At 45.8% G+C, this 21368-nt stretch overlaps 2 protein-coding genes across 2 annotated transcripts; both read left to right on the forward strand.

Moving 5' to 3' along the window:
• Nucleotides 1-988: 988 nt before the first annotated feature.
• Nucleotides 989-1423, forward strand: LOC142972111 (parathyroid hormone-like). The gene is made up of 2 exons (XM_076112937.1): nucleotides 989-1074; nucleotides 1162-1423. Exons 1-2 carry the CDS (start codon nucleotides 992-994, stop codon nucleotides 1421-1423), a joined length of 345 nt encoding a protein of 114 aa, XP_075969052.1. The 5' UTR covers nucleotides 989-991.
• A 627-nt stretch (nucleotides 1424-2050) lies between these two features.
• Nucleotides 2051-20927, forward strand: LOC142971914 (BTB/POZ domain-containing protein 10-like). The gene is made up of 8 exons (XM_076112649.1): nucleotides 2051-2195; nucleotides 7952-8202; nucleotides 8329-8659; nucleotides 9246-9348; nucleotides 14465-14585; nucleotides 16204-16401; nucleotides 17267-17377; nucleotides 19699-20927. The coding sequence occupies exons 2-8, from the start codon at nucleotides 8004-8006 to the stop codon at nucleotides 20154-20156; spliced, it is 1521 nt and encodes a 506-aa protein (XP_075968764.1). The 5' UTR covers nucleotides 2051-2195; nucleotides 7952-8003; the 3' UTR covers nucleotides 20157-20927.
• Nucleotides 20928-21368: the final 441 nt, after the last annotated feature.

Below are 21368 nucleotides of genomic sequence, written 5' to 3' on the forward strand. Positions count from 1 at the left end.
AGGTCAGTGTAAAAGCCTTTTTTTGGGAGGCAAACTCATTAAAACAATGTTAATTCTTGAGTCAAGGTCCTATGTAACCAGGGAGACTCCCAAGTGGTCAATGAGAGTCATAAATTCATCTCATTGTTGTGCGACAGGCTGGGAGTCAGACAAAAAAGGTCACAACAGATGTGTACTAATAGATCTGGCCACTCTATATAAGTAGAGGGAAAATAACCCAGAGGCATGCAAAATTGAAAATGTGCGCATAAAAAATACTTGAGAAAGAAAAGTATCAGTCTTGGAAACAGGGTTTGTTATGTAAAACCCATTTTAATAAAAAACAGTTTAGTCATCCTGTGATCACTTTTATTGGGATAACTAATGTGATGATGAAACAACATAGTGAGGAGATAAAAATAACTCTTTGATATACCACTTGGAAATGCTTTGCTTTTAAAGTTAGGAACTTTGGTGTACGTGTGTGTATACGGTGGGTGTGAGCAACATGCAAAGCCTTTAATTTGGTCTGGTATGACAGCAACAGCCTGAAGCCCCCCCCCCCCAGCTGGAGGTGTGACATCAACAGCAATAAGGAGGGCAGCTCATCAATGGCTGGCCCAGGGGCTATAAAAGCATGTTGGGAGTCCAGTGCTTAGAACTGATAGGAGCTAACCCCCAAACCAGACGGCTTCACTTCCTAGGCTGGTAGCCACCACCAGGTATGTTCAGCTTCAGAGTTGTAGGCCGAATGCACCTCAACTCGAGTTTATTCTTTTATCCATTTTAATATTATTTTCATGATATTTGAGTGTTCAAGCTATAGGAGTTTCAACAATAAAAATAAATGAACTTACATTTTACAAAAACATGTAATTGATTAATTTATTCCACACTTATTTTAACACAAGGACATTTCAAATTCAGTTATTTTGTATTTCTTTGCAATATAGTTTAAGTCATGAAAGATTTTTAATGATTTTGATGAAATTCTTTTCTTTAACAGATCAACATGCGCAATCTGGACTATAAAAACGTGTTCATTTCGCTCTGCATTGTACACCTCTTCACTCTCAGTGGAGGGCGCCCCCTAAGGTAACCCTCCCCTCCTTCGCCTCTATTTATCAATTAAGATCACCTTCACTGCTACATGTTAATTAAACGCCATGCTCCTGTGTATAGGAAAAGGACGGTAAGTGAGGTCCAGCTCATGCACGACCTCGGGGAGCTCAAGCAGGTGCAGGAGCGTCGGCAGTGGCTGCAGATGAGGCTCCAGCTCCAGGGCGCCCACACCGGGCCGACATGGGGGAGTATCGGGGAGGCCGGCCGAACGAGGAGGAGACTGCGCCCCAAAGAGCTGCCTGACCTGAGCGACATGACACCAGAGGAGATCCAGTTGGCTTTGACCTTATTGGAAAATCTCCTCAAGTCAAAGCAGTCCTGATTTTGGTTGATTTAATTTCATCTTCGACGTTCGGCAACATTTCCAACACCCTCTCACAGAATGTTAGGCCACTTTCTCTGTTTGTCCATTTCATTTATTTTTGTTTGAAACTAGTTGTCTGAATGGGTCCGGCTTTTATTAGGATGTACTTTTATTTTATTTATTTTACATTATCTATATTATTTACTTGCTTTTTATTTATCAAATTGTTATTTATGAAACTGCTAAAGGCAAGCTTCCCCGTTGTGTATATGCACTTTTATTTAACAGGTGGTGGTGTAAACCACTCGTAAAGCGACTTACTTCATCAAACTGAAGGCGATAAAGAGTTGGACCAACAATGTTTTGTATGTTTTTATTTTATTATATGTATGTTTTAGGCGTGTGTAAAATGAAAATATAAAAAAAAAAAATTTAAATTGCTTTTAATAATGTTGTTTGAATTGATTATTTGTACATTCAGAAATGTAGACTGGCTGTTCTCTACAGTTATACTAAAATAGATTATTCTGTATGTCCTGTTTATGGTGTGCACGCGGGGAGGATTGTCCCTTAGAATGTGCGATAGTCTCGCGATATGATTCACGCGAACTCCGCTTTCCCAAATCAAAACAAGGGATCCACAGCCCGGTGTAGCGGTAACCAACGCCAGCGCATGAAGCTGGGGGGCTTCCAGGAATACGGGTCTGTTGTCCTACACGTATTGAGGCGGTCGCACAGCGGACTGTCGCAGCTCCTGGACTAAACATCACTCGGCATGTAACGCGAGGAGGTAAAGAAGAGTTGTTTTAAAGTGGTATTCATGGAGCCGGGCTGGCTAACGTTAGCTTAGCCTATCGGTTACCAGGCGGACCAGAAAGTCTCAAATCCTCTGAGCCGCGTTAACGTTGTTGTTTGTTGAGTGACTTATTGCTTCATACAACATTAAACATACAAATCACATTAAACGCAAGAACGGCATTGAGTTTTATTCGGTAGGCAAACGCCATCAGAATATCGGAATTGAGAATTGATGTACGAGACACAAAAAGTGTGTCCGTGTATTTATTTTATCTGTTCAACGTTACTACTGAGATATGTAATGTGAGGGCTGCACGGTAACGTTAGTCGAGGTTAGTGCTGCTGGACTGTAAGCTGCCTCCAGACTATGACCAGAGTGCGTCTAGCACGAGGAACCATCGAGAAACAGAAGCTCCTCGCGCTAGCGTTACAGGTCTGAATCTCTGTCTCGTGTTTCTCTTCATGTAGCTTAGCGAACATGAACGAATGCTGTTTTATGAAGTTACCGTAACACCATGCCGAGAACAAGCTCTTTGAACACGAGTCTACTTGTAACGTTGTCTGCACATGCATTCATTTCACAAAGCACTATATACATGAGACGTGTGCAGTTCTCTGAGGTCCATTTCCATGCCGTGACCATCATTTCCATATTGTTTGAGTCGCTCAAACAGCACAGCCCTCTGGTTGTCAGTGGATGGACTGGTGTTGTCGTACAGACAGATGTTCCGATGGTTAATCCCACACTGTGCATCATCTGTTATTACTCTAATATAAGTATGGTAGAGCTGAGCTGGAGGTGGCCTGTTGATGGCGCCATCTGGATCATCCCATGTAGAGGGAGTTAAGAGTGACCTGGCAAAAGAGACCAAAAAAACCTGAAGAGTTAACAAGTGAGGTTATGGTATTTGTCCAGATTTTTTACTGTACTTGAAATAATTCGGAAAGCAGTGTTATTTGGGAATGATGGCAATGTGCCTCTTACGTCCAAGCCTGGAAGAGTTTCATGTAGTATTTAGTGTAAAAGTGTCGGCTACATGGAGCCAAAAGGGTGAAATACGCTCCGAATCAACCAAAGTGATGAATGATACATTTAGTCTTGTCAAGTTAAAATAAGTAATACATAAATACATGTAAACAGGTTGTAAAAGTAAATAAACGCAGAGTGAAAATGTCAAAGGGATGAACTCGAGTTCAAAAGTCTGGGATGAAGCTGTTCCTGGTAGTGCAGGACCGGATGCTGCCGACTGTCTGCCGGACAGCACTTCTGTCACTTCCTGTTGTCCACAATCAGCTCCTTTGCTTTGCTGATGTTGAGATGGAGGTTGTTCTCCTGGCACCAAGATGTCAGGACTCTGACCTCCTCTCTGGAGGTCGTCTCATCACTGCCGATGAAGATCGTGCCGTCAGCAGACTTCATGCTGGTGTTGGAGCTGTGGGGGGCCATGCAGTCATAAGTGAACAGGGAGTAGGCCTACAGGAGAGGGCTGAGGGGCCCTGGTCTTGAGAGTCAGGCTGGAGGATGTGGTGGTGTCTAACCACACAGCCTGAGGTCTGCCCATCAGGAAGCTCAGGATACAGTCACAGAAGGTGGTGTTTAGTCCCAGACCTCTGAGCTTGATGTAGTGAGCGGTAGAACATTTGTAATTTGATCCTTTTGAAGGACCTGCTCACATCTGTCCTGGATCTCATTCGTGGGCAGGGATCCTGGTCCTTTTGTACCTCCTCAGCCAGGAAGCTGTTCTCACAGTGTTCAGTTCATCTGGGAGAGATGCAGACATTATCTCAGCATCTACTGCTATTTTGACTCTTGATAATAACTAAAACTCTTAATAACATAACTGAGAGAGAGTTATGTAATAATATGACATGTTGATGGTATATTTCATGTTGCAATATTGATGCTGAAGGATCAGAGAAGATATAGGTGGAACATTTGTGAAGTCAGTGATCTTACTTTAGTCTACTTTAATACACCTGTGATTACTGGTAGCCTTCTGTTAATCTGGATGTCAGACAAATGTCAAATCAATATTAGTATCTCTTGCATAACCAATGCTATATGTTGCGGTTACTCTACCGAATGCACTGTTTCCTTTTCCAAAACATTTTCTCCCACTGTGTGGAATATGAAGAGGTGTTTAGTAGACTACAATATTTTTCACAACATTTGTTTCGTTTATTATTATTATTTTTTGTGAGACTCCTCTCCGAAGAAATCCCGCTGTAGGATGTGTTTTGCTGTAATTAACGACCAACGTCAGTGAATTGCATCACTAGCGAACGGAGAACTCAGAAGTGGGAGTTTACAGGGAGCACGTGAAGGCAGCATCGCTGTGATTCAGTGGAGCACGCGGCCATTCACAGTCCCAGGTCCCTCCGGTGAATCTGAACGACGAGCCGGTGCGTGGACACATTGAACGCTCTCGGTCGCAGCGGTGGGTTTTTAGCAGCGAGTTAAAATCCCGGTTTGCGTGTGTGAAACGATGCTGGTGAAGTCGGAAAGTAATGAGCGAGGATGCTGAAGCTGCCGGAGAGCCCGCTTTGTTCTTCGGCTCGCGGGGCTTCTGTGCCGCGGTCATCCCGCAGCTCATCCCCTGCTGCTTTGTCTTCACTTGGCCCTCCGATACAGACCGGTAGGTGACCGCGAGCTTTTAGCTCCGTCATTGTGATGTTAGCGCCGATTATTATTCTAGTGCCCTAGAAAGAAACCCGCTGCCCGTGTGGTCCTGGATGGGACTCGGCTGACTCTGGTACTCATTGGAGAATCGGCTTTAATAGTGATCTCATGGTATTTATTAATGGCAACGATGTGAGAGATCCCCACGCTATTCCTTAAGATGTAAACAAAGACAGGATGATCTTCATATGTGTAATATTTCATATCCAGTGTTGAGCATCGTTTGAACGGGTGTCCACACAGACTGCAGCAGAGCAGCTCCTCTGCCCTTGCCCGTCAGTGTGTTGGTGTCAGAAGACCCTAAATAATAGATGGGACCCTCACCCCTCGGGGCTCTCACTTCATGCTTTTAATAGACTGCCAGGACGCCTTGCATCTTTATCCGACTTAATGTGTCTTAGAAGTGTTGGTGCACGTCACTTGTATCTCACACGTGCACCCTGAGCTTCTGTAAGCACCTCAGCCGAAAAAGATGGAAATTGTGATGTGTGTGTGTGTGTGTGTGTGGGGGGGGGGGTCAGAAACGGGAAATTGGACAATTGAAATATTACCCCCCTCTTGTTCTCTCTGGCTGTGTGAGATCGAGTCTGCTGTAAATGTGCAAGATGAGCTGCCTGCCCTGAGTGAAGTGCTGCCTCCTCAGTTCCTTTGTTCCTCTGCCCTGCTGCTGTTTGGCTGGAAGACACACTTCTGTGTTTATGATGACATTTCTGTCAGCCATTTAAATCCCATTGGAGATAAAAGATGGATTTATGCCCTTGTGAGGCACTAGGGTAAATGCATGCATATTACGATCAGTCTCCTCTCAGCCAGATTACTTCATTGTGTCAATGTTCTCTTCAGTAAAACGCAATACCTGTGGTTTAATGAGTAATACTGTTCTGAGCCTTTCTCTTAAAAACCTTCAATGCTGTTGTTTCACGTTTTCACTGATGGGTAGTGTCTGTTATAGAGGCTGAGGGAAGGTGTGTGTGTGTGTGTGTGCGTGCGTGCGTGCGTGCGCATTTCTTCCTTTCCTCAGCTGCTATGGTGACCCTTGTCTTCAAGGACATTGCCAGTCTGCTGCTGTGCTGTGAAGCTGACATATTATAAATACTCCGATTTCTGAAATGTTCAAAAGCTGAAGGTCAACCTGTTGTCTCTAAATGACCAGTGGAAACACAAATCTAAAATAAATTGGCCGGTACTGAGGGAGACCGCTGTAACCAGCTGCTCAACGAGCGGCAAGGTCAGCTGTGCAGCATCAATGTAATGTTACGTTCACTAGACGTGCCTGTTGTTTAGATGGTTATTAAAAGTGTCCGTCAACATTATGGAAAGAATCTCATCGGTTGAGTTTTGAAAGGTCAGGGGCAACCGAGGAAATGTTGTGCTATGTCTCAGTCTACCCGTCCAATCAGCCGCTCAGTCAGATCCAGATGTTCCGGCGTCTCTAGAAGCAGCCCACTGGGCATGGTGCATCGGAACAAAACACTAAAGTTGATTCAATAATGAACAGCTCACTTCAGCAACTGATGATATGCACTTGATCTATTCGGTGTAACATGCGATATAAAGCCTCCATGCCTATGTGCCTCGGTGAGCTGTCGGTCAGGGCTTCACTCTTTGAGATGATCTGCCTTCCCTGCTCTCTGGTTCATGGTGGGCTACAGTAGAGGGTCATCATCATCATATTTCATGTTTCACAGCAGCTCTCTTCAGCATGGCACCTGGATGTGTTTCTGGCTTAGAAGCTCAACACTGTTGATCAGATAGCTAAGACTGTCACAGACATTCATCAACTCAACTACATAGAGTCATTTATCAGAATTCAACTGAATGATAATGTAATTGTAATGTAATGGAGATAATTGGAAAAGGTTTAGTGCCATTCTTTCCCCATCAATACCAAAACCTTTAGTACAGTAACAGTTTTTACTCTGTTAGTGCTGTTAATGCCCCTACTCATCACTGATTCTCAGGGCTGCTTGTCTGGATTACATGAACCCCTCCAGGAAGCACCACCTGCTCTGAGGCGAGGTGCACTGGTTGTTACATCAGTCCTGAACCTCTGGAAAAGCAGCCTGCTGAGAGTTTTTGTCCTGAACCTAAGTGAGTTCTGCTTCCTCCATATAGCTTCACATGGATACAAACTCTAATGGGTGCTGGGGTGTGTGTGTGTGTGTGTGTGTGTGTGTGTGTGTGTGTGTGTGTGTGTGTGTGTGTGTGTGTGTGTGTGTGTGTGTGTGTGTGTGTGTGTGTGTGTGTGTGTGTGTGTGTGTGTGTGTGTGTGTGTGTGTGTGTGTGTGTGTGTGTGTGTGTGTGTGTGTGTGTGTGTGTGTGGCTGCAGGCTGAGGTTGGTGGTTTGGTGCCGGCTCCGTCTCTGCAGCACTCGGCCCCTGTGAGGGTTCACATGAGTGGACTGCAGACTTTTCACAGGCTCTGCACTCTAAAATCAAAAAAGCCTGCTTTACACTTCATCGTCCAGTCCTCCATTGTATAATGACAATAATAAATCCTTGAATGCGTGTGCCTAGAGAGGTTCTAATGTCTCTCATTGTTGCATGAACTCATGCATCAGTGCTTTGGTTTCTGTAGGATCAGCAGTGTCATCCCACTTGGACTGGAAGTTGTGACCCTATCAAACTCTTATGACAGTTTGGACTATTCATAATTCTCTTCCATGTCCATAACATCAACATCAGCAACAGTAACTTCATAAAACAAATTGTGTCAAAATTGTCCCAGGGCTCTAGACTGTCTGCGACCCAAACATCAGCTTATACGACCCTAAAAGTCTCAAGAGTCACCTCGACTAGCGAGCGTGTGGACGGTTGAGTGGTCTGGTGGGACCAACGGGGAAACCTGTGAGTAGTGGAAAAGTAAAATCATAAAATAATTAGTGTGGTCATTACGTACCTCTGGGTCATCTTCTATCCTTAAAACACTCTGCACCAGATCTCTATGCTGCAGACCAGTCGAACAATTTGAACCAAGCATCGGCCACAACATTCAGCATAAAGCAGTGCAACATGACTTTAAGTTCATGTTCATAACAGTGCCTCTGTGTGCTGTCATCTCTCCATCAGTGAGCGGCAGTGTGGTTTGTCAGTACTGGACCAGCAGCAGCAGGTTGGCACCATGAGTCTGTACGGTGCCGGTGGCGGTGCTGCCGGTGGCGGTGCTGCCGGAGGCGGGGCCAGAGAAAGCGGAGGAGCCGAACATTACCGGGACCAAAGGAGGCGCTCCAGCGACCGCTCACGTGACTCCTCCCACGAGAGAGGGGAGAGCCAGCTGACGCCCTGCATCAGGAATGTCACTTCTCCCACTCGCCAGCATGGTGAGGAGAAAAGAAAGAAGACATGTTATTGTCTAAATTACACAGCCCAAAGTCTCCCAACAGCTTCCATGTGTGTGTTTGACTGGAAGCTCCACTGGTGTTCATGTGTCCTCTTCTCTCCCACAGACCGCGAACGTGGTGATGGAGGCTCGTCCTCCAGGTCCTCCAGGTCCTCCAGTCCTCGTCCTCCCAGGGTTTCTATCCCCTATTCTCACTTTGGTGGGGCCCTGATCGGGGGACACATTCCTCGGCCCCTGGGTCCTCCTGGAGCAGACCACCACTCGAAGCTGCCGGGCCCCGGACCGTGCGATATGATCTATGTGTATGACCTCAGTGGTAAAGAGGGGCATCGCAGTGGGCTGAGGCTGGGAGAGAGAATTACGCTCATCGTGGACAATACCAGATTTGTGGTGGACCCTGCCATCTTCACAGCTCAACCAAACACCATGCTGGGCAGGTAATGTCTGAGACAATGATTTCACTACACAATTACTTGGGATGATATAGAATGCATAAAAGTATGTGAAGAATAAAATGGTAAACAGTCTCCGATGAGTCTGAACGGTGAGTTTGCTTTTGCTCCGTTCACTAAGTTCTATTCCCAGAATAAAGGCTGTCTTGTATTCCTGTATTGAGGAAGAACAGCCTCCTCCTCCTCTTTCATCCTCTCCTCTCATGTCCCGTAGCATTCCGGGTGACTGGTTAAGCTTCACCTGGTGGCTCACACTCTATAATGCCATTCTGATGCTGCCAGTTGTCTCATCAATGGTGGAGATCTTGTTTTAGTCACACCGAGGTGACCAAACACACTTTACAATAAAACAGCACATGGTATTTGTTTATACTGTTTATTGTTTAAGTAACAATTAGTTGATGCTTAAAAAGTATGAAAGCCACAATTTCAACGTCTTTAATGTGCATAACATGTTAGAACATAAAACAAGCAGCAGCAATACAAATACATGACCAACCACCGTCCTTTGGATCTGTTCTATCACCTGTGACCACACGCTGAAGAAACACCTGTCTGTTGTTTGTTTCAGGATGTTCGGTTCCGGGCGGGACAACAACTTTACGCGACCCAATGAGAAAGGGGAGTTTGAGGTGGCCGACGGCATCAGCTCCACCGTCTTCAGAGCCATCCTGGTGAGTTCAGTTGTTCATCGGAACAGCTCTATACACTCTCTCTACGGACACTGTATGCTTTTTCTACATTTCTTCCCCATTCTATTTTCCTTCCTCTTGTTCCCAGTGAGTTCAGAACCCTCCTGAGACTGCATCTAGTTCTCCCACCCATCTCGCTGCACAAGATGTATCTCACTAACTAGCACCTCTATTTCTCTGTTCTTGTTCCCTCTCTGCCTCTCTACCCCCCCGCCCCACTGCTCCATCAGTACTGCTTGTACTGACGGGGGAGGGGCTTTGCCTCGTGTGTTAATCACCGTCTGGGCTTTTAAGATCTGGGCCATAATTACCAAGAACACTTTTGGCATCATGTGCATTTTTCTGCCAGACCGTTTTTATTTTTTTCTCTTCAGTTATATCATTAGACTTCCAAGTTTGAAAATGAGATGTATTTCTTCTGTCCTGTTGGGAATCAGTCGTATATGATGATGGGTTTTTCTCAGAATATAAAGAAGAAAAAAAAGAAAAATATAGTCACCCCAGAACCATGTTATTAATAGAAAGAACACAAAACTTCCCAAAATAGCTTTTTATTCTCAGAAACGATGGAGAGAGGTAAGGTAGTGTGTCTGATGAGAGTATGTGCAAAGTCCATGGTGGACTACGCAGTGAGTTAAAGTGAGACTCATCAAAATCATTCATATCTTTTTTAGTACAAAACACTTTTTTCCTCTCTGTCCCGGCTTCTACTTTGGTCTGTCCCAGGCTATGCTCATTACATTTTCCATTTCATTCAAAATTCTGCAGTCGATTGACAAATGAATCACCGATCAACCTTCTGATGTTTAAATATGATGACTGAGATATCACTGTGATGGTTTACATGCGCATGTGATGAGTTCATGCTAATGGCCGTGTGTAATGGTCACATTTAACCAGCTGTTCTTCTAGTGTGTGCTGCTCCTCTCTGCAGCCTCTCTGGGACATTTCTCCTCACAAAGCTGCTTTACTTCTCATACCCACTTTGTTTGAGCTTTGAACTAGCTGACACACTAGCGTTAACGCGTAGCTTACTAGCGACACACAGCAACATTAGCTGCTACTGCATTGGAATAGGTGCTAATATCAGTATCAGATGCTAATGCACTAATCGCGATTAACGCCCCAAAATCTCAAATGTGCCTCAGAGGGCTTTACAATCTGTACACATACAACATCTTCTGTCCCGGGACCCTCACATCAGAACAGGAAAACCCCAAAAAACCTTTTACAGGGAGAAAAAAAGGAAGAAACCTGAGGGAGAGCAACAGAGGAGGATCCTCTATCAGGATGAACAGAAGTGTGATAGATGTCATGTGTACAGAATGAACAACATTACAGAGTGACAACACATTCAATGCATATGACACAAATTATACTTTTCATGATGACAGTAATAACAGTAATAACACAATAATAATAGAAAAAGTATGACTTCTATCAATAACAGCAGCAGTGGATATAATATATTAATAATAATATTGAAACTAAAAGCAGTTATAGTAATAGAAATGTGACTAATAATAATAATACTGATAGTAGTAGTGGGTGTCAGGCAGCTCAGTGTATCCTAGGAAGTCTAGGCCTATAGCAGCTTATCTAGGGGCTGGTCCAAGGCAAACCTGAGCCAGCCCTAACTATAAACCTGAGCCAGCCCTAACTATAAACCTGAACCAGCCCTAACTATAAACCTGAGCCAGCCCTAACTATAAACCTGAGCCAGCCCTAACTATAAACCTGAACCAGCCCTAACTATAAACCTGAGCCAGCCCTAACTATAAACCTGAGCCAGCCCTAACTATAAACCTGAACCAGCCCTAACTATAAACCTGAACCAGCCCTAACTATAAACCTGAACCAGCCCTAACTATAAACCTGAGCCAGCCCTAACTATAAACCTGAACCAGCCCTAACTATAAACCTGAGCCAGCCCTAACTATAAACCTGAGCCAGCCCTAACTATAAACCTGAACCAGCCCTAACTATAAACCTGAACCAGCCCTAACTATAAACCTGAACCAGCCCTAACTATAAACCTGAACCAGCCCTAACTATAAACCTGAACCAGCCCTAACTATAAACCTGAACCAGCCCTAACTATAAACCTGAACCAGCCCTAACTATAAACCTGAGCCAGCCCTAACTATAAACCTGAGCCAGCCCTAACTATAAACCTGAACCAGCCCTAACTATAAACCTGAACCAGCCCTAACTATAAACCTGAACCAGCCCTAACTATAAACCTGAACCAGCCCTAACTATAAACCTGATCCAGCCCTAACTATAAACCTGAGCCGGCCCTAACTATAAACCTGAGCCAGCCCTAACTATAAACCTGAACCAGCCCTAACTATAAACCTGAGCCAGCCCTAACTATAAACCTGAGCCAGCCCTAACTATAAACCTGAACCAGCCCTAACTATAAACCTGAGCCAGCCCTAACTATAAACCTGAACCAGCCCTAACTATAAACCTGAGCCAGCCCTAACTATAAACCTGAACCAGCCCTAACTATAAACCTGAGCCAGCCCTAACTATAAACCTGAGCCAGCCCTAACTATAAACCTGAGCCAGCCCTAACTATAAACCTGAACCAGCCCTAACTATAAACCTGAACCAGCCCTAACTATAAACCTGAACCAGCCCTAACTATAAACCTGAGCCGGCCCTAACTATAAACCTGAGCCAGCCCTAACTATAAACCTGAGCCAGCCCTAACTATAAACCTGAACCAGCCCTAACTATAAACCTGAGCCGGCCCTAACTATAAACCTGAGCCGGCCCTAACTATAAACCTGAGCCGGCCCTAACTATAAACCTGAACCGGCCCTAACTATAAACCTGAGCCGGCCCTAACTATAAACCTGAACCAGCCCTAACTATAAACCTGAGCCGGCCCTAACTATAAACCTGAGCCGGCCCTAACCATAAACCTGACTCAGTATTATCTTCGTAACTGACTCCATATAATCGGGTCGTCATTCAATCAGAGGGTCGGTGGTTCGATCCCCGGCTCTGCTAGTCCATGTCGATGTGTCACACAACCCCAAAATTGCTCCCTCAGCTGTGCCTACAATGTATGAATGGTTAGATACCTGATGTTGCATGTTGGCCCCTGTCATCAGTGTATGAATGGGTGAACGATGACAGTGTTAAAGAGCTTTGAATGGTCAAGAGACTAGAAAAGAACTTAACAAGTACAGTCCATTTACTATTTACCATTCCTCCAACAAACAATACTCCTGAAAACATATGTGAACACTCCATATACAGTGGGGAAAAAAAGTATTTAGTCAGCCACCAATTGTGCAAGTTCTCCCACTTAAAAAGATGAGAGAGGCCTGTAATTTTCATCATAGGTACACTTCAACTATGAGAGACAGAATGAGAAAAAAAAATCCAGAAAATCACATTGTCTGATTTTTAAAGAATTTATTTGCAAATTATGGTGGAAAATAAGTATTTGGTCAATAACAAAAGTTCATCTCAATACTTTGTTATATACCCTTTGTTGGCAATGACAGAGGTCAAACGTTTTCTGTAAATCTTCACAAGCTTTTCACACACTGTTGCTGGTATTTTGGCCCATTCCTCCATGCAGATCTCCTTGCTGATGGAAGGAGGTTTCCACTCAAAATCTCACGATACATGGCCCCATTCATTCTTTCCTTTACACGGATCAGTCGTCCTGGTCCCCTTGCAGAAAAACAGCCCCAAAGCATGATGTTTCCACCCCCATGCTTCACAGTAGGTATGGTGTTCTTTAGATGCAACTCGGCATTCTTTCTCCTCCAAACACGACGAGTTGAGTTTTTACCAAAAAGTTCTATTTTGGTTTCATCTGACCATATGACATTCTCCCAATCCTCTTCTGGATCATCCAAATGCTCTCTAGCAAACTTCACACGGGCCTGGACATGTACTGGCTTAAGCAGGGGGACACGTCTGGCACTGCAGGATTTGAGTCCCTGGCGGCGTAGTGTGTTACTGATGGTAGCCTTTGTTACTTTGGTCCCAGCTCTCTGCAGGTCATTCACTAGGTCTCCCCGTGTGGTTCTGGGATTTTTGTTCACCGTTCTTATGATCATTTTGACCCCACGGGGTGAGATCTTGCGTGGAGCCCCAGATCGAGGGAGACTATCAGTGGTCTTGTATGTCTTCCATTTTCTAATAATTGCTCCCACAGTTGATTTCTTCACACCAAGCTGCTTACCTATTGCAGATTCAGTCTTCCCAGCCTGGTGCAGGTCTACAATTTTGTTTCTGGTGTCCTTTGACAGCTCTTTGGTCTTGGCCATAGTGGAGTTTGGAGTGTGACTGTTTGAGGTTGTGGACAGGTGTCTTTTATACCGATAACGAGTTCAAACAGTTGCCATTAATACAGGTAACGAGTGGAGGACAGAGGAGCCTCTTAAAGAAGAAGTTACAGGTCTGTGAGAGCCAGAAATCTTGCTTGTTTGTAGGTGACCAAATACTTATTTTACCGAGGAATTTACCAATTAATTCATTAAAAATCCTATAATGTGATTTCCTGGATTCTTTCCCCCCATTCTGTCTCTCATAGTTGAAGTATACCTATGATGAAAATTACAGGCATCTCATCTTTTTAAGTGGGAGAACTTGCACAATTGGTGGCTAACTGAATACTTTTTTCCCCCACTGTATCTCTGCTGCAGCCATGGAGAGAGTCTCACACAGAGACAGAGACCGGAGGGAAAGTGGAGCAGGGAGGGAAAGTGAAGTTGGCGTATGCTTTCATCCCCTTGTTGCTCTCCACCCCTCCCCCTCCCCCTTCTCTCTCGCTCTCGCTCTCGCTCTCACTCTCACTCTCTCTCTCGCTCTCTCTCTTGCCTGTGACGTCGCTGGTTGTTACTTTCATCACAGCTCACTCTCCATCCCTCCCTTTCCTCATCCATCTCTCTCTCGCTCTGTCTCTCTCTGTCTCGCTCTCTCTCTCTCTCTCTCTCTCTCTCGCCCGTGTGACCGAAGCAGCATCAATAATGGCGTCTTGTTTTTCCCCCATGCTTGTGTGTGTGCGTGAACACCCTCCGCTCTGCTCGTTCCTCCGTGTGTGTGTGCGCGCTGCTGAACATGGCAGGATTACTACAAGTCGGGGATAATCCGCTGCCCTGACGGCGTCTCCATTCCCGAGCTGAGGGAGGCATGTGACTACCTCTGCATCTCCTTCAACGACAGCACCGTCAAGTGCAGAGACCTCAGTGAGTACACCAAACTCTGCGTGCACGTCGTCTAGCTGCCGCTGGACTCTATGGAGTTTCTGTGTGGAGCTGCACACTGACTGCTGCTTTGGTCACAGGTCGTGTTCACCGTCTGCTAACTTCTTATCATTTAGAATACATGAGCAATATTATGTCCACAATACAGGAGGCACTATTGTTGCTTTATCTACAGCATTTACTGCAGCTGCTAATGTAAATGTAAACATTAATATATTGAGACAGGCTCATCTACCTGCTTGTTTACATCAGCGTGGTTTGCTTGAATCCCATTAAGTCATATTTGACGTACCTGTGACGACATAGCAGTGTTCCATGGAACGGCCATGTAGTGACCGGTCAGTGTTTGTGATATCTGTGTTGTGAGTGTGTGTGGGTGCCTCTCTGTGAGTGTGGGAGGCTGCTGTGTGTGTGTTTGACTCTAAGTAGGTCATGATTAGCTGTGAGATGTAATGCTTGTTATGCAGCCAGCCACATAACAAACCAGCGAGCAGGTCTCCTCTACCAACACCAAGGGCTTTTCTGAGTTTTCCTTCTGCAGTCGTTGCTTTTCACCGAGTTTATATTTTTGATTTGAGTCTAGTTTAAATCAGCCTCTGTTCTGGATAGACCCACATGTCTGGTGCTGTATTGCCTGAGCAAGTGAAAAGGAAATGCATTGTTTACATCCATGTTTACTACAGTGTTCTTCTTCTTCGTCTTTTTTGGCACATTTGTCCCGTGTGAACCGGTGGAGTAGCATTTGTATCACATGACCTGCTTGATCTGGCACATGCCTCACTAAGCGCGAACAAAACATACAAAGAATGCTCCTGCTAGTTGTCAGATCTCTACCTTGATCAAAAGGTTTAAAAAGCTCTACTGAACGTCTCTCTCTTTGTTTTTGCATTCATAAGTATTAAAGTATTTTACACATGCGCAGTTTCCTTGTGTCATAGTAACTTTCAGTCTGTTTGAGCTCCTGTGATGGTACCCTTCAAAAACATAGTACATTTTGCGGTAGAGAGAGGTGAGCCTAGTCACAGCAAAAACTCAACGTGTGTGTTCTGTAACTGTAACTAGTTCCATCTGAAACACTAGAATGGGTGCTGCACACACTTCAATCATCGGTCCACTGCTGTTAGTCTGTTTGCAAATGAGCAGAGGTTGGCTGCCAGCTTTAATATATCATCTGGATAAAATCACCGTTCATTTAAACTCCTGCTAATGCTTAGTAGAAAGAAATACAGGATGCAGCATCTCTGATGTATTTCTTCTGTAACCACATGATATTCGTCTGACGGTTAAAGGAGGTAATAAGAACAGTAGGGATGGATTTTCTGTCTAAGACTGCTGTACAATATTGTCCTACATCCTACATCATGTCCTACATCATGTCCTACATCCTGTCCTACATCCTGTCCTCATTGTCCTACATCCTGTCCTCGTCCTACATCTTGTCCTATATCATGTCCTCGTTGTCCTACATCCTGTCCTAAATCCTGTACTACGTCTTGTCCTCGTCCTACATCCTGTGCTACATCCTGTACTACATCCTGTCCTCGTTGTCCTACATCCTGTCCTTTCTCTCCTCACCAACGTCCTCTCGGTTCCCCCTCAGGTGCCCTGATGCACGAGCTGTCTAACGACGGGGCCCGCCATCAGTTCGAGTGTTACCTGGAGGAGATGGTGCTGCCGCTGATGGTGGCCAGTGCTCAGAGCGGAGAGAGGGAGTGTCACGTGGTGGTGCTGACCGATGACGACGTGGTGGACTGGGATGAGGAGTACCCTCCACAGATGGGAGAGGAGTACTCTCAGAGTAAGATACTCCATCTCTTTACACTGCCTAATTCACCCTTTGTTAAGCCCCAAACATCAGTGCATAAGAGACACAGGTCTATTTGTTCAGAGGACAACAATACAACATAGATATATATAAATATATATATATATATAAATATATATATATATATATATATATATATATATATATATATAAATATATATATATATATACATATATATGAACAACAAAGTCATACAGGACAGAGACCTACCCGTCTGACGTATGCAACAGAAAACCTTGAAAAGCCTGAAGCCTTTACAACAACAGGACTGAGCAAACCAAAGAGAACTTTTTGGTTTGTTTGGAGGAAACAGAGAGGACACCCTGGAACATGGAGATGTATCCATTATGTAGTGGGGCAGCTGGGGACACTTTAGAGGTTCAGAAGTCAAACAGAGCTTCTGTTCACACAATGATCCAAAGCATACATTTCACTTTTCTGTTTGAGACTTGAACCCACTACGGCGTGTTGGATGGAGACTGATGAGGAACAATGAGTTTAAAGGATTTACTTTAAGGCTGCAACATAACAAAATGTAAAAAAGTGAAGGATCCTTTTAGAGGTGACGTTAGCATGTTCACTGAAGAAGGTATCTTGATGAAGGCTGCCCACATTTAGGAAACACCACTGTATGTTCTTCACCAGTCGCTGAAAGTTCCTCGTGCACCATCTTCTCCGTTTGTAGAATCTACAGCGTCTCAGGACGTCACTGACCTTTTTAAAACACCACGCCGTATGTAGGGCGACTCTAGACCTGGGGCTCAGAGGGTACAGACACTCTTTATATGGGGGTCTATGTGGAGGATCCATGAGTTGACTTCCTCTTTTCCTCTCCAGTCATCTACAGCACCAAACTGTACCGCTTCTTCAAGTACATCGAGAACAGAGACGTGGCCAAGTCTGTGTTGAAGGACCGAGGACTGAAGAAGATCCGACTGGGAATAGAAGGTACATTTCTTCTGTTATCTGACAACAGTGTTCACAGTCACACTGTCTCCTCCTGTAGTGAACACACCTTCTGTAGCTGTCTGTCTCTTCCTGTAGTGAACACACCTTCTGTAGCTGTCTGTCTCCTCCTGTAGTGAACACACCTTCTGTAGCTGTCTGTCTCCTCCTGTAGTGAACACACCTTCTCTAGCTGTCTGTCTCTTCCTGTAGTGAACACACCTTCTGTAGCTGTCTGTCTCCTCCTGTAGTGAACACACCTTCTGTAGCTGTCTGTCTCCTCCTGTAGTGAACACACCTTCTGTAGCTGTCTGTCTCTTCCTGTAGTGAACACACCTTCTGTAGCTGTCTGTCTCCTCCTGTAGTGAACACACCTTCTGTAGCTGTCTGTCTCTTCCTGTAGTGAACACACCTTCTGTAGCTGTCTGTCTCTTCCTGTAGTGAACACCTTCTGTAGCTGTCTGTCTCCTTCTGTAGTGAACACACCTTCTGTAGCTGTCTGTCTCCTCCTGTAGTGAACACACCTTCTGTAGCTGTCTGTCTCCTCCTGTAGTGAACACACCTTCTGTAGCTGTCTGTCTCTTCCTGTAGTGAACACACCTTCTGTAGCTGTCTGTCTCCTCCTGTAGTGAACACACCTTCTGTAGCTGTCTGTCTCTTCCTGTAGTGAACACACCTTCTGTAGCTGTCTGTCTCTTCCTGTAGTGAACACCTTCTGTAGCTGTCTGTCTCCTTCTGTAGTGAACACACCTTCTGTAGCTGTCTGTCTCCTCCTGTAGTGAACACACCTTCTGTAGCTGTCTGTCTCTTCCTGTAGTGAACACACCTTCTGTAGCTGTCTGTCTCCTCCTGTAGTGAACACACCTTCTGTAGCTGTCTGTCTCTTCCTGTAGTGAACACACCTTCTGTAGCTGTCTGTCTCCTCCTGTAGTGAACACACCTTCTGTAGCTGTCTGTCTCTTCCTGTAGTGAACACACCTTCTGTAGCTGTCTGTCTCTTCCTGTAGTGAACACACCTTCTGTAGCTGTCTGTCTCCTCCTGTAGTGAACACACCTTCTCTAGCTGTCTGCCTCCTCCTGTAGTGAACACACCTTCTGTAGCTGTCTGTCTCCTCCTGTAGTGAACACACCTTCTGTAGCTGTCTGTCTCCTCCTGTAGTGAACACACCTTCTGTAGCTGTCTGTCTCCTCCTGTAGTGAACACACCTTCTGTAGCTGTCTGTCTCCTCCTGTAGTGAACACACCTTCTGTAGCTGTCTGTCTCTTCCTGTAGTGAACACACCTTCTCTAGCTGTCTGTCTCTTCCTGTAGTGAACACCTTCTGTAGCTGTCTGTCTCCTCCTGTAGTGAACACACCATCTCTAGCTGTCTGTCTCCTCCTGTAGTGAACACACCTTCTGTAGCTGTCTGTCTCTTCCTGTAGTGAACACACCTTCTCTAGCTGTCTGTCTCTTCCTGTAGTGAACACACCTTCTGTAGCTGTCTGTCTCTTCCTGTAGTGAACACACCTTCTGTAGCTGTCTGTCTCTTCCTGTAGTGAACACACCTTCTGTAGCTGTCTGTCTCCTCCTGTAGTGAACACACCTTCTCTAGCTGTCTGTCTCCTCCTGTAGTGAACACACCTTCTGTAGCTGTCTGTCTCTTCCTGTAGTGAACACCTTCTGTAGCTGTCTGTCTCCTCCTGTAGTGAACACCTTCTGTAGCTGTCTGTCTCCTCCTGTAGTGAACACACCTTCTGTAGCTGTCTGTCTCTTCCTGTAGTGAACACCTTCTGTAGCTGTCTGTCTCCTCCTGTAGTGAACACACCTTCTGTAGCTGTCTGTCTCCTCCTGTAGTGAACACACCTTCTGTAGCTGTCTGTCTCCTCCTGTAGTGAACACCTTCTGTAGCTGTCTGTCTCTTCCTGTAGTGAACACACCTTCTGTAGCTGTCTGTCTCTTCCTGTAGTGAACACCTTCTGTAGCTGTCTGTCTCCTCCTGTAGTGAACACACCTTCTGTAGCTGTCTGTCTCTTCCTGTAGTGAACACCTTCTGTAGCTGTCTGTCTCCTCCTGTAGTGAACACACCTTCTCTAGCTGTCTGTCTCTTCCTGTAGTGAACACACCTTCTGTAGCTGTCTGTCTCCTCCTGTAGTGAACACACCTTCTGTAGCTGTCTGTCTCTTCCTGTAGTGAACACACCTTCTGTAGCTGTCTGTCTCTTCCTGTAGTGAACACACCTTCTGTAGCTGTCTGTCTCCTCCTGTAGTGAACACACCTTCTGTAGCTGTCTGCCTCCTCCTGTAGTGAAGAGCTGTGGTGGTTCTCTCTGTCTGTTGTCTCCAGGGTACCCGACCTACAAAGAGAAGGTGAAGCGGCGTCCTGGAGGTCGTCCAGAGGTAATCTATAACTACGTCCAGCGTCCCTTCATCCGCATGTCCTGGGAGAAGGAGGAAGGGAAGAGCCGCCACGTGGACTTCCAGTGCGTCAAGTCCAAGTCCAGCACTAACCTGGCCGCGGCCGCCGCGGACATCCCCCAGGACCAGCTGGTGGTCATGCAGCCTCCGGGGCCGCAGGTGGACGAGCTGGACACTCTGCCGCAGCCGCCGGGCACCAGCGACCCCAACCAGCAGGTGCTCGGACCGGGGCCAGAGAACACCGCGGGCCCCCAGTTACCGCAAGGCTACGACGGTCCCAACCAGCAGGCCCGGGATGCTCTTCACGGTCTACCCCACGGCGGCACCTACACTCAGGCCACCTACCACTACGAGCCGGACCCAGACACCCCCTCACCCTCTGCATGAGGCTGCGGAGGTCACACCAACGGCATCAAGACCACTACACTGACACTAAACTACGAGTGGAACCATGTCATGTGACTGTAGAAGGTACAGTCCCTCCACAACACGTAGGACGCTAGACACAGTTCCTCTGGAAGAGAGGCTCCGAAGCACAGGCACCTGATTGGCCTTCAACAGCCAATATGCACACAGCGTTGAAGATGAAGCACCTCTGGCCACTCGATGCTTTCAGTGTGAAGGCAGACTGTGTCCCCCTCCCTCACCCCCCTCCTCCCGAATGGCAAACCACCACTTTGCCTTCTGTTGCAACTCTGCAGCCGGTCTCAGTCAGCACTCCCTGTGTTCTTTATTTATCTGACCAAAGGACGGTTCAGTTCCATTCTGTGATCGGGTGAAAAGACTATTTCGTGTGTGTGTGTGTGTGTGTGTGTGTGTGTGTGTGTGTGTGTGTGTGTGTGTGTGTGTGTGTGTGTGTGTGTGTGTGTGTGTGTGTGTGTGTGTGTGTGTGTGTGTGTGTGTGTGTGTGTGTGTGTGTGTGTGTGTGTGTGTGTGCGCGCGCGGATTTCAGTGCCTCTCTGTAGTCCGGCGTCACTTGGAGGCGAGTGAGTTAGCTGGATCTGAAGGTGTGTGTGAGGCTTTTAGTTTCCCTTTGTCCTCTGAGTCCACGTCCTCGCTCTGCGGCTCCTCTCCGCTGACCGTCTCCCAGACTCTGCACAGGTTCCTCACCACAGAGTCAGAGGACATGTTGGACACCATGTTTTCTAATAAATGCTGTTCACAACACCTGCCTCCTTATTTCAGTCCATCTCTAGAGTCCATCTAGATTTGTCTTCATATTTGATAGGATGGAGAACCTGCACTGGGTCCAGAGCAGACTGCTGGAGAGGAACGTTCTCACAACAACAACCAGGACACCGTGTATGATGACACATCAACATTTGAATAAGCATGGAGCAACTCATAAGGTAAAAACATCATGAGCCCACAACCTAATGCAGTTGTGCATAATAGAATAAGAAATGACATGAGAAAAAGAAAACTTAAGAAACAAAGTAGAATGATGAGTTCAGTGCATCGTGGAATAGTCTCCTTGTGTTCTGAAAGCACACAAGGAGTGTTTGCCTACTTTAGATTATTCTGGAATAATTACATACAATAAATGAATGGAACAATTATTTGACATGAAGGGTTCCTTTTGCTTAGCTTATATTTTCT

This window comes from Anarhichas minor, unplaced genomic scaffold, assembly GCF_050575085.1.
Source record: "Anarhichas minor isolate MPS153535 unplaced genomic scaffold, ASM5057508v1 ptg000005l, whole genome shotgun sequence".
Lineage (NCBI taxonomy): Eukaryota > Metazoa > Chordata > Actinopteri > Perciformes > Anarhichadidae > Anarhichas > Anarhichas minor.